Source organism: Pan troglodytes, chromosome 12, assembly GCF_028858775.2.
Source record: "Pan troglodytes isolate AG18354 chromosome 12, NHGRI_mPanTro3-v2.0_pri, whole genome shotgun sequence".
In the NCBI taxonomy this organism is placed as follows: domain Eukaryota; kingdom Metazoa; phylum Chordata; class Mammalia; order Primates; family Hominidae; genus Pan; species Pan troglodytes.
In genome coordinates, this window is record NC_072410.2 from 80,296,411 (window position 1) to 80,309,586 (window position 13,176).

General features: G+C 40.1%; 1 protein-coding gene across 2 annotated transcripts in view; it reads left to right on the plus strand.

Annotated features, from left to right (window-relative positions):
• The window catches only part of KCNG3 (potassium voltage-gated channel modifier subfamily G member 3), a 105,807-nt gene that overhangs the window by 72,855 nt on the left and 19,776 nt on the right, over positions 1–13,176 (plus strand). For both annotated transcript variants that reach the window (XM_063789938.1, XM_063789939.1), the window contains exons 3-4: positions 6,066–6,133; positions 7,857–7,918. In XM_063789938.1, coding sequence (XP_063646008.1) covers positions 6,066–6,133; positions 7,857–7,918 — 130 coding nt within the window. The remainder of the gene's footprint in view (positions 1–6,065; positions 6,134–7,856; positions 7,919–13,176) is intronic.

The following is a 13,176-nucleotide window of genomic DNA, read 5'->3' on the forward strand; positions in this document are numbered from 1 at the left end:
AGCTGGCCCCAAATAAACACTGAGAAGTTGACTGAAATTTTTGATATGATCAGAAAAACATATTAGGCCTTACAGTAGGAAGATATTACCAACAGAACAATAAGAACTCTTGTTCATTAAGAAAAAATAAATAAATTATAGATAATAAAAAAGAAGAAAATAAAAGTAATCTGTCATGCTATTTCCACGATCCTGCTCTGCTGTTTGACTCACTCATGCTTATCCTTTAGGTCTTAGTTTAAATGTTCCTTTCTTGGGGACTTGTTGACTGAACCCTATAATAGATTAGGTTCATCTTCTCTCATCCTATTGATCTTTCTTTATTATTGTCACTTCTGAATTATAAATGCTTTACCAGAACAGCAGCCTTATATGTGTGATTAATTACTGTATCCCCAACACTTAGCACAGAGGCCAGCACATAATTGTTGCTCAGTAAATGTCGAATGAACACATAAATTCAAGTAATCATTTTTAACATTTTGGCATATTTCCTTTTGTGCTTTTTCTCTGTGAATATGTCTGTATATCAAGATAAAACATCTCAAAAATGAGATCAGTTTATACTATTGTTTCATGATTTGTGTTCTACTCTCATTGAGTCATTTTTGTGTGGTAGCCTATCGTTTTATGGTGATTCATTCTTACTCATAAAGCTGCCCTTTTTGTTTCTAACAACATACAGTTGAGCAATGGGTGGTCTGGGCTAAGGATACAACCTGGAACTTAGATTGAAGAAATTGGTCAATTCAATTTTTTTAAATGGTCAATATGTCTAAACTGATAGGTTGTTGGAGAGGTCAGAATGATTTGTCACTGAGAATACTGGCCCTGTTGGTTTCTTTTTTCTTTCTTTTTTTTTTTTTTGAGACAGAGTTTTGCTCTTGTTACCCAGGCTGGAGTGCAATGGCATGATCTCGGCTCACTGCAACCTCCGCCTCCTGAGTTCAAGTGATTCTCCCTTCCTCAGCCTCCCGAGTAGCTGGGATTACAGGCGTGTGCCACCACGTCCGGCTAATTTTGTATTTTTAGTAGAGATGGGGTTTCATTGTGTTGGTCAGGCTGGTCTGAAACTCCTGACTTCAGGTGATCCACCTGCCTCCCAAAGTGCTGGGATTACAGGCATGAGCCATCTCACCCGGCCCCCTGTTGGAATCTGAATCAAGTGCCAAGGAAGTTGAGGAAGGGCAATGATGACTAGCCTTTCTAGTGCACTTCCACTCATGTGATACTGCATAGTCTTTGCATTAATTCTGTAAGGTAGTTATTATTAACCCCCTCTTACAGATGAAGAAACTGTCTCAGGGTAGTTAAGTAACTTGTCCAAAAGCACACTAGCTCTTTGTAGCACAGCTGCAATTCAAACATAGATGTTCTAACACTGAGTCCTCTTTTATTTTATTTTTATTTTTTATTTTTTGAGACGGAGTTTCACTCTTTTCACTCGTCACCCAGACTGGAGTTCAATGGTGTGATCTCAGCTCATTGCAACCTCTGCTTCCCGGGTTCAAGTGATTCTCCTGCCTCAGCCTCCTGAGTAGTTGGGATTATAGGTGCCCGCCACCATGCCTGGCTAATTTTTGTATTTTTAGTAGAGATAGGGTTTTCACCATGTTGGCCAGGCTGGCCTCGAGCTCCTGACCTCAGGTGATCTGCCCGCCTCAGCCTCCCAAAGTGCTGGGATTACAGGCATGAGCCACCGTGCCCAGCTGGGTCCTCATTTTATGTAGATTACGCAGATAGTAGTGTGGAAATCTCTGGTTACAGACTGACCGGCAGTCTCTGCTCTCTTGCTAGTAGTGCTGGCCTTGAAATCAGTTCTGCGATTTAACCCTGATGCACATGACCTGTTGTCTCCTCATTGCTGCTGTTTGTTAGTTTTGGATAGTTATTTTATTCTGTTGAAGTTATGTCTACAGAGCCAGAACATGAAATAAGTAGATGATCTTACTTTTAATCAGAAGGCTGAAAGTTCAAGCTGTATTGAGTAGCTGAGTGCTAAGGTTGGGCTTTCCAGCTCTGGTTTAGCAAACCTTTGATTCAGTTTCCACTTCCTTAAGTCCAGCCTTTTGCAAGGATATTAAGAAATACCATCTGAGGGCCGGGCGTGGTGGATTACAGGTGGGATACGCCTGTAATCCCAGCACTTTGGGAGGCCGAGGCGGGGAGATCACCTGGGGTCAGGAGTTCGAGACCAGCCTGACCAACATGGCGAAACCCCATCTCTTTAACTAAAAATACAAAAAATTGGCCGGGCATGGTGGCAGGTGCCTGTAATCCCAGCTACTTGGGAGGCTGAGGCAGGAGAATCGCTTGAACCCAGGAGGCAGAGGTTGCAGTGAGCTAAGATTGCACCACTGCACTCCAGCCTGGGTGCCACAGAGTGAGACTCTATCTCAAAAAAAAAAAAAAAAAAAGAGATACCATCTGAGCTTTTATTGTGACCACCTGGGAAATAGCAGCACATGCGAATTTCCACAGGCCTGTCAGGAACATGACACGGTCTGAACAGCTAAAACGCACAGTAGCATTTTTCAGTTAAAAACCAAGAGCAGTTACACAAGGGTAGCATTTTACTACTGAAATGAGGCTGAATTTGAGTACATTCTTAATCATATTTAGACTCAGAGAATGCACTGCTGGGATAAGCTTCAGCTTTGTTCAAAAAGGACTGTTATTACTAATAATCATTAATCACTATGAGCCATAAAATCTGATACAGAAGACTAAGGTAATTAAAGGAAGAAAAAAGTGAATATTATGTGCAAGATTCTCATTTGGTCATATACAGCTTCCTGTGGTGTGATTTTAATTTTTAATAACTACTCTTCATTTATGGTGATTCTGTGGCTGGCTGGCTACCAGTGGAGCCTCCCTAGGTTTTTCCTAATAATTTTAAAAATCACATTTGTGTGCACACTTCAAAATAGTTAAGATGGTAAAATTTATGATACATGTTTTTAACCACAAAAAACCCTAAACCCACACATTTGCAATGATTCATTATCTCTCTTCTGATCAAAAAGAAGCATTTATTTTAAAAACTCTTTACTGGTTTTAAAAATTACATAGAAATTGTTGCAACAAATTTAAATAATAAAGAAATATACAAAATGAAGAGTAAAAGTTTTCCTCATTCCAGATTGAACTCAACAGGCATCCACTGGTTGTGGTTTATTTGCAGTATTTTTTCTCTAATAGTATGTTTTTGGGTACTTCTAGATCAAGAAAGCACAGTGACAGTAGCTGAAATGTGGAAAACAACCCAGCTGTCCATAAACAGATGAATGGATAAACAAAATGTGGTCTATATATGCAATGGAATATTAACCTTAAAATGGAATGAAATTCTACATGCTACAACATGGGTGAACCTTGAAAACATAGTAATATGTGAAATAAGACATGTAAAAGGACAAACATTGTATGATTCCACTTATGAGGAGTTATTGTATAATGGCTATAGAGTTTCTGTTTGGAATAATTACAGAGTTATGGAAATAGATAGTGGTGATGGTTAAACAACATTGTGAATATACTTAATGCCACTTAATTGTTCACTTAAAAACAGTTAAAATGGTGATTTTGTGTCAGTATATAAATATATTTTTATTTATTTATTTATTTTTATTTTTTATTTTTATTTTTTGAGATGGAGTCTCACTCTGTCACCCAGGCTGGAGTGCAGTGGCGCGATCTCAGCTCACTGCAACCCGCACCTCCTGGATTCAAGCAATTCTCCTGCCTCAGCCTCCCAAGTAGCTGGGACTACAGGCACACGCCACCAAGCCCAGTTAATTTTTGAATTTTTTAGCAGAGACAGGGTTTCACCATGCTGGCCAGGCTGGTCTCAAACTCCTGACCTCATGATCTGCCTGCCTTGGCCTCCCAAAGTGCGAGGATTACAGATGTGAGCCACCACGCCTGACTTTGTGTCAGTATATTTTACTACACAAAATAAGAAAAACAATGAGCACGTAATTTTCTATACTATTCTGTAAACACAAATGGTGGCTCACGCCTGTAGTCCCAGCACTTTAGGAGGCTGAGATTGGCAGATCACTTGAGCCCAGGATTTCAAGACCAGCCTGGGCAACATAGTGAAACCCCTGTCTCTAGAAAATTTACAAAAATTAGCCAAGTGTGTTACTGCGTGCCTGTGGTGCCAGCAACTTGGGAGGCTGAGGCAGGAGGATCACTTGAGCCTGGGAGGTCAAGGCCCCAGTAAGCCATAATCATGCAGCTGGACTCCAACCCAGGTGACAGAATGAGACCCTGTCTCCAAATCTTCCTCCCACCACACACCTACAAATGATAAATACTATGATAAAAATGCAAATATTTTTTAAATGCAAAAAAAAATTATTTTTTTTATTTTTTGAGATGGAGTCTTGCTCTGTTGCCCAGGCCGGAGAGCAGTGGTGCAACCTCAGCTCACTGCAACCTCCACTGCCCAGGTTCAAGCGATTCTCTTGCCTCAGCCTCCCAGGCAGCTGGGATTACAGGCACCCACCATCACACCCGGTTAATTTTTGTATTTTTAGTAGGGTTTCACCATGTTGGCCAGGCTGGTCTCCAACTCTTGACCACAAGTGATCCACCCACCTCAGCCTCCCAAAGTGCTGGGATTACAGGCATGAGCCACCGTGCCAGGACGAATTTATGTTTTTATATAATTAATATATTTGTGGGGTATGACATGATGTTTTGATTCATGTATGCATTGTATAGTGATCAAATCAGAGCAGTTAACATATCTGTCACCTTAAATATCTATCATTTCTTTTTTCTTTTTTTTTTTTTTTTTGAGACAGGGGACTCACTCTGTCACCCAGGCTGGAGTGCAGTGGCGCAATCTCGGTTCGCTGCAACGTCTGCCTACTGGGTTCAAGCAATTCTCCCACTTTGGCCTCCTGAGTAGCTGGGATTACAGGCATGAGCCAATGCACCCAGCTAATTTTTTTGTATTTTTAGTAGAGATGGTGACCAGGCTGGTTTTGAACTCCTGGCCTCAAGCGATCCACCTGCCTCGGCCTCCCAAAGTGCTGGGATTACAGGCGTGAGCCACCGTGCCCAACCTAAATGTCTATTATTTCTCTGTGATGTGCACATTCAAAATCTGGTTATTTTGTCTTTGCCATTGTGTTTTTCATGATCTTTAGGTTGTGTTTTGTTTGTTTTAGACTGCATCTTGTTGTGTTGCTCAGGCTGACCTTGAACTTCTGGGCACAAGCAGTCTTCTTGCCCAGCCTCCCAAGTAGCTGGAACTACAGGCATGCACCACTGTACCTAGTTTCTAGTTATTTTGAAATATACAATATATTATTGTTAACTCTAGTCATCTTGCTATGCAGTAGAACACCAGAACATATTTCTCCTATCTGTAGCTTTGTACTCATTTATTAACCTCTCACTATTCCTCCTGCCTTCCTTTGTCTCCAGGCTGGAGGGCAGTGGCATGATCTCAGCTCACTGCAACCTTCACCTCCCAGGTTATAGTGACTCTCGTGCCTCAGCCTCCCAATCCCAGCTGATCCCAATCAGCTGGGATTACAGATGCACGCCACCACACCCAGCTAATTTTTGTACTTTTAGTGGAGATGGAGTTTCACCATGTTGGCCAGCCTAGCCTCGAACTCCTGACCTCAAACGATCCACCCACATCGGCCTCCCAAAGTACTCAGATTACAGCCATGAGCCACTGTGCCCGGCCTCTACTCTCTACTTCTATGAGGATAGTGTTATAGATTCCACATATGAGTAAGATCATGCAATATTTGCCTTTCCATGCCTGGCTTATTTCACTTAACATAATGTCTTTCAGGTTTATCCATGTTGCTGCAAATTTTTTATGGCCAAGTAGGGTGTTTTGTTTTGTTTTGTTTTGAGACAGAGTCTACTCTGTCACCCAGGCTGGAGTGCCTAAATCGTATTTTTACATAGATGGCTTAAAGTTTATGTCAGACTTTGGACTAAGTTATGCAGTAGTAGCTAACAACTTCCAAGTCTTAATGCCTTACAACTACAAAAGTCTATTTCTTGTTCATGTTACATGTCTTTTACAGGTTGGCCACAACTCTGTGCCACATCCTCTTCATTTTAGAATCCAGGATGAAGGATATGCCCTTATCTGGTATGTTGCCATTCTGTGTCAGAGGAAAAAATCATGGAAGCATGAGACTCTTAAAGCTAGTCATATAACCTAGCCTGACCTTATTGGGATGAGAAAATACAGTCCTCCTATAGGAAGGGGCAGTGATTATTTGGGAGCAATAATACAGTTACTATAGGGTTATAACCAGAAATAAGACACTTGTCTTGGCCATGGAGGAAGGGAAACATCTGTACATATGAGACCTCACTATAAGGTAGTGCATGATCTGGAATCATGCTATCTGATTGGGGCAACACCTCTGAGCCCTAATGTGGGGCCCAGCTCAGATCCCTGTACCTGCTTAGGATGGAACACAGCACCACAGAAATCACTTAATAAGAAAGGGCACAAGGAAAAAACTCCGAAGATAAGTTCTCAAACATAAATTACAAAGTGTTTGAGGAGGTTCAGCCCTATCAAGGAAAATCTACAAATCCAACAAACAGGAGAATTTCTATCAAGAAATATAAACAATAGGCCCATCTAAAAGACATTAAAATAAAAAGTGTGCTTAAAATGCTTAAAGATATAACAGATGAACTGGTATCAGTGAAGTAAGATCAGGAGGCAGTGAAACAAGAACAGGTAGATGTGAAAAAGATAGTCATTGAAATTTAAAACTTCTAGGCTGGACATATTTGAAGAGAGAATTTGTAAATTGGAAGATGGAACTGAAGACAACTCTTAGAGTATGGAACAAAAAGGTAATCAGTTGATGTCATGGAGGATAGACTGAGATATTTTAGCCTACACAAATGAGGGTTTCCTAGAAGGAAATAATAGAGTGAAGACAGCAATATTTGAAGATAGAATAGCTAAGAATTTTTCAGCATTTAAAAAGGGCACAAATTGTCAGGTTGAAACCACTAAATGCTGAGACAGACTGCACAAATATAAAAAAAAAAAGAAAAGAAAGTACATTTAGAAGATTGCAGTGAAATGACAAAATATTGGAAATAAAGAGAATCCTCTTAAAAGCTACCAGGAGGTAAAGACAGATTATCTACAAAGGAATGACAATCAGAATAACAGTATGCTTATTTTTAGCACAAATCATTGCCAAAAAAACAATGAAATAACAACTTCAGAATACTGAGGGAAAATAATTTGAACTTTGAATTTCATACCCAGCTAAACTGTCAGTAGAGTGTGCATAATAGAGATATTTTAACACACACAAGGACCAAAAGAACTTACTACCAACAGACCTTCACTGAAAGGACAACTAAAAACTGCTTTGGCTAGAAGAAAAATGAATCCAAAAGGAAAGAGCATGATGCCACAAGAAAAGGTGAAAAAGAGAAATTGGTAAAACATGTTGACAAACTTTAAATAAAATAATAATTATAATAACAACAACAACAACAGTTTTTGTGTGTGTATTTAAAGGCAAGCTGATAATTACATTCTAGGCCAAAAACAAGTAGGTATTTCAGAAGAAAGCTAAAGAATGTTAAGATCATTGTTTTGTTCAGAAATACTGGTTAGCTTTAGACTTTGCTGGAAAAATACTGATATGGTTTGGCTGTGTCCCCCGCCAACTCTCATCTTGAATTATAGTTCCCATAATCCCCATGTGTCATGAGAGGGACCCAGTGGGAGGTAATTTAATCATGGGGATGGTTACCCTCATGCTGTTTTCGCAATAGTGAGTTCTCACGAGATCTGATGGTTTTATAAGGGGCTTTCCCCACTTTTGCAGGGCACTTCTCCTTGCTGCTGCCATGTGAAGAAGGACATGTTTGCTTCCTCTTCTGCATAATTGTAAGTTTCCTGAGGCCTCCCTCCTGTGGAACTGTGAGTCAATTAAGCCTCTTTCCTTTATAAATCACCCAGTCTTGGGTAGTTCTTTATAGCAGTGTGAGAACGGACTAATAAAAATACAAAATAAAAGGTTTAAAATGTAAGTGATATGACTAGAAGACTAGAAATAGAATATATAACTTCTTAATCATTAGAAGAAGAAAAATGGAATAAAGAAAATTTTATCAGTCTGGTAGAATGCAAGAGAGAAAGAAAAATGCGATAAAAAAGAACAGTAAATAGAAAAAAACAAGATGGCCAATCTATATCCAAGTATGTCTGTGATCACTATTAGTATATTGCTATTAAATTCCTCTATTAAAAGCAGAGACTCTGACTGGATTTTAAAAATACTGTTTATGAGGGACACTCCTTGGCTATAATCTCAGCTACTCAGGAGGCTGAGGAGGGAGGATTGCTTGAGCCCAGGAGTTTGAGACCAGCCTGGGCAATGTAGTGAGACCCTGTCTCTAAAAATTAAAATAGAAATAAATTACCCAGGCATGGTGGCACACACCTGTAGTCTTAGCTATTTGGGAGGTTAAGGTGGGAGCCCAGGAGTTAAAGGCCACTCACTGTAAACTATGCAGGAGTTGAGCCCTGGGGATAAAAGCTGCAGTGAACTATGATTGCACCACTGCACTCTAGCCTGGGTGCATTCTAGCCTGCCTGCACTCTAGCATGGGTGACAGAGTGAGACTTCATCTCAAATAAATACAAATAAATAAAAAAGAAAGAAACATTTCTAAAAAATGTGACGTAGTAATTAAAAATAAAGGAATGGAAAAAGGTATTTCAGACGCCAGCAGGGAAGAAAACTGAGTAGCTGGGGGTGAGGTGTGGGAAGAAAACATCACTGAATACCCTTTTAAATTTTGAACCATGTGAATGTATTTCTTTCTCAACAAACAAAATTCTCAATTACTAGTATAAAGAAAGTTGGTGTAACAATATAGTATAATATAAATGATAAAATAATGTTATCAGGTCAAATAACATTTAAGCAGAAATATGCACAAAGGTTATTTTATCTCACAGAAAGAAACAGTCTACCAAGAAATAAGAATCATGCATTTCTTTACATCCAATAAAAGCGTTAAAATATATAAAACAAACCTAATAGAATTTGACAAATTTACAATCATAATGGGAGATTTTAACACACTATCTAAAAAATCGATGTCTGTTTTTACACATACAAACATAAGGTATAATGACAGAAGGTGACCCTAGTACTATAATAGTCACACTAAAGAACCTTGAATCAGTTTAGGAAACCAAAGTCACTCCAAGAATTTCAAGTACAAAAGAAGATGGGGAATTAGCTGCTTCCAATATCATTAGGCCTGGAATTAATTTAAGCCTTCACATATATAATTTTGAAAAATTGCTTGTAACAGTTTCTGGCAGCTAGTATGTATTAAATGAGTGTTAGATAAAATTTTAGAAGATACATAAAGTTGAGGACTGTTGTGGGATTAATGATTTCAAAGTCATATCATCATAGCTGTAATTCAGATGTCAGGAAGCTGTCACTGCTGCTGCCACCACAATCTTCTCATGTCCACAAAGGTAGTGACTAGACACTGGAATATTGAGTCCAGGGGTAGTCAGTTCGACCTGGCTTGCCAGCCACCACAGCAGGAGGACAAGGGGCTCCACGTCTTTTCCATCTTCCTGCTCTTGTATGTATGTATTTGATTCATCAAAGCTAAATCATATCTAGAATTTGCTGTCACATAGTCTTGGAAATGTGATTTATTTATTTAGCCTTTCAGCCCTTGTATTTCAGTAGGAAACAGAGAAGTAGATGAGAATGAAGGTCAAGTACCAATTGATGGTAGCAAGTACAAATAACTAGGAATCAGTTTAATGAAAAATGTATGAGACCTGGTTGGGCGCAGTAGCTCATGCCTGTAATTCCGGCACTTTGGGAGACCGAGGCAGGCAGATCACTTGATGCCAGGAGTTCGAGACCAGCCTAGCCAACATGGCAAAACCCTGTCTCTACTAAATATACAAAAATTAGCTGGGAGTGGTGGTGCACACCTGTAATCCCAGCTACTAGGGAGGCTGAGGCATGAGAATTGCCTGAACCCAAGAGGTGGAGGTTGCAGTGAGCTGAGATCACGCTACTGCACTCCAGCCTGGGTGGCAGAGTAAGGCTCTCTCTCTCAAACAAAAAAAAATATAAGACCTGTATGAAGAAAACTTTAAAAATAGCACTGAGGGACGCTAAAGGAGACCTGAACAAATGGAAAAACTTTGCGTGTGCTTGGATCAGAAGACTAAGCCTCATAAAGACTTCAGTTCTCTAACTTAATTTATAAATGTAATGTAGGAGCAATAAAAATGCTGACACTTGTTTAAAACTAGATATGCTGATTCTAATATTTCTATGGAAAAATAAACAAGAATGGCAAGAATAAAATTGAAAAAAGTGAATCAATGAAGGGGAACTGGACCTACCAGATCTTAAAACACTCAGCCCTCAAAAATGAAAACAGTTGAGCATTGATGAATGAATAGACATATCAATAAAACAGAACAGAAAATCAAAAAGATTAAAATGCATGAGAAAATATCTATATATGTTAAGAGAACTATCTCAAATCAGTGAATAAAAGATAGACTACTCAATAAATTGTATTGAAACAGTCAGAAAGTTATGTGGAAAAAGAAATTGGCTCCTGCAAAGCATACACCAGAAAAACTCCCAGTGGTTAAAGGTTAAAGATAAATGTACAACATAAAACCATAAAAGTACTAGAAGGAAACATAGGAGAATTCCTTCTTAACTGTGGCATAACGAAGTAGTCTTTCCAACCTTGACTGTACAGTTTTCCATTGCAGAAAGAAAGAAAGAAGCAAAGTCAAAAGACAAGTGAAAAGCTTAGGAAAAAGAAAAACAACTTGGAACTACATCCTAAAGGACCAGGCCCCCTAATTTATATAAAAGCTTAAAAAAATTTTTTTTAAAAACTAAAAGAGCTTATGATCAATAATCAATAAAACAAGGATCAACAACCAAATAGGAAAATGAGCAAAGCATATGAACAGTTTTACATAGAAAATATAAAGTCCCTAGAAAATATAAAGTCCCTTACTTGCATGAAAATATACTCAACATCTTTCAGAATAAGAGAAAAGCGATTTCAATCTAGACTAAGGTGCCATTTTTCACCTATCAAGTTGTCAAAAATTCAAAAGTTTAATAATATACTCCATAGGTAAAGCTTTGGGGAAAACAGTGGATGGGATTATAAATTGTTTCAACCTCTCTAGAATTCAATTTGACAATTTTTGTCAGAATTGCAAATGCATGTATCCCTTGATCAAGCAGTACCACTTCTGATAATTTATACCACAGATATACCCACACATGTATGAACTGACATACATATAAGGTTATTCATTGTGCATTGTATATAATAGAAAAGATTGTAAATAATCCGATTGCCCCCAAAATATGACCAAGTGAATAACATCTGAGACATCCAACAATGGAATACTAGGTAACAACAATAAAGAAGTAGGAAGCTCTTATCCACCTATGGCAAGATCTCCAGGAATTATTATTGAATGGAGAAAGCTAGGTACACATCAGTATATATAGTATGCCACCTTTTGTGTGGGAAGGGGGTGGGAAAGTAAATATAGATTCATATTTGATTATGAAACCCAAAAGTTCTAAGTGGGGCCCAAAAATTGAGTGGTGTAAATTATGTGATCACATTACTGTAAGCTTCATGAAATGACTGCAATGAGTGTAGTAGGCAGCTGGCTGGCTAGGAGACCTGGAGGTCCAAAAGTCAATTGTCAATCACGTTATAGCCAAATAAGTATTATTGGGGAAGAATAGAGGTTACCTGGGAGTGGGATGCATTGGGTTTAAGGAGACAGGGTGGGAGCGCAAGCATTTTCACCGTATAATTAAAAAAAAATTTTTTTTTTTTTTTTTGAGACAGGCACTCTGTCACCCAGGCTGAAGTGCAGTGGCACAATCATGGCTCACTGCAAACTCTGCCTCCTGGACTCAAACAATCCTTCTACCTCAGCCTCCCGAGTAGCTGGGACTACAGGTGCACACCACCATGCCTGGCTAATTTTTGTACCTTTTTGTAGAGACAGGTTTCACCGTGTTGCCTGTGCTGGTCTCAAACTCCTGAGCTCAAGCAATCCTCATGCCTCAGCCTCCCAAAGTGCTGGGAATACAGGTGTAAGCCAACTCGCCCAGCCTTAAAAAAATGCTTTGAATGGATTATCTGTTAAAAATATTTGAAAAATAATTTTTAATTAAAAGATCACCAGGCATGGTGGCTCATGCCTGTATTTCCAGCACAGAGGGAGGCTGATTTGGTGGCAGCAATTATAGGATATTTGGGGTGTCGTTTTTCTGGCAGGAAACCTCTGTGGCCGGTGGTACCTTTCCCCAAGTTTTGCTCGGGCCCGCTGGAGTCATTTCACTCACTTGGCCTGGCAGGCTGCATTTGGTTCATGCTGCCAGCGTGGATCCCACACCACCAAGGGCAAGTCAGACATGGAATGGCAAGGGGTGTGTGAGTGTGGGGTCTGGCCACTGCACACAGTCAGACATGCTGGCTGCTGCAGTGGGGTGGGCAGCTCCAGGTGCCAGCACAGGAACTGGCTCTCTGTGAGGCTGCGGCGGGACCAGGTACCACCACAAGCAGCTTCCATGGCTTGCATCGGGGAACAAGCATTCAGAAGCTTGGAGACACCAGGAACAGCAGGGCCCCAAAGAGGGAGTCACAGCCCTGCCTCAGGGAGCTCCCAGTTTTGGGCTCCGCAAAGGACTGCAGCTCTTCTCTACTTCTCTTCACCAGCAACGTGGTGAGCAAGGGGCATGTTTCAGCCCTGTTTGTGTTACAGCTCTTTTAGCCTCATCATTCCATGGTCCCGAGTTCTTGTGCTGCAACCAGGAAGAATAAGGTATGCAGACAAGCGGAGGGTGAGCAGGAGGGTGAGCAAGATGAAGAGGAGCTTTATTGAGCACTAGAACAGCTCAGTCTACCACAGGGGGCAGCTCCTTTCTGCAGCCAGGGTGTCCCAACAAGTGTTCAGCTCCTAGCAAAGAGGAGACCCTGGGGTGGGAAGCTCCTCTTTGCAGGTAGGTTGTCCCAAAATCTCTGCAGCTCTCAGCAGAGAGGAGGCCCTGGAGTGGGTAGCTCCTCTCTGCAGCTGGTCATCCTGAGGTCTGT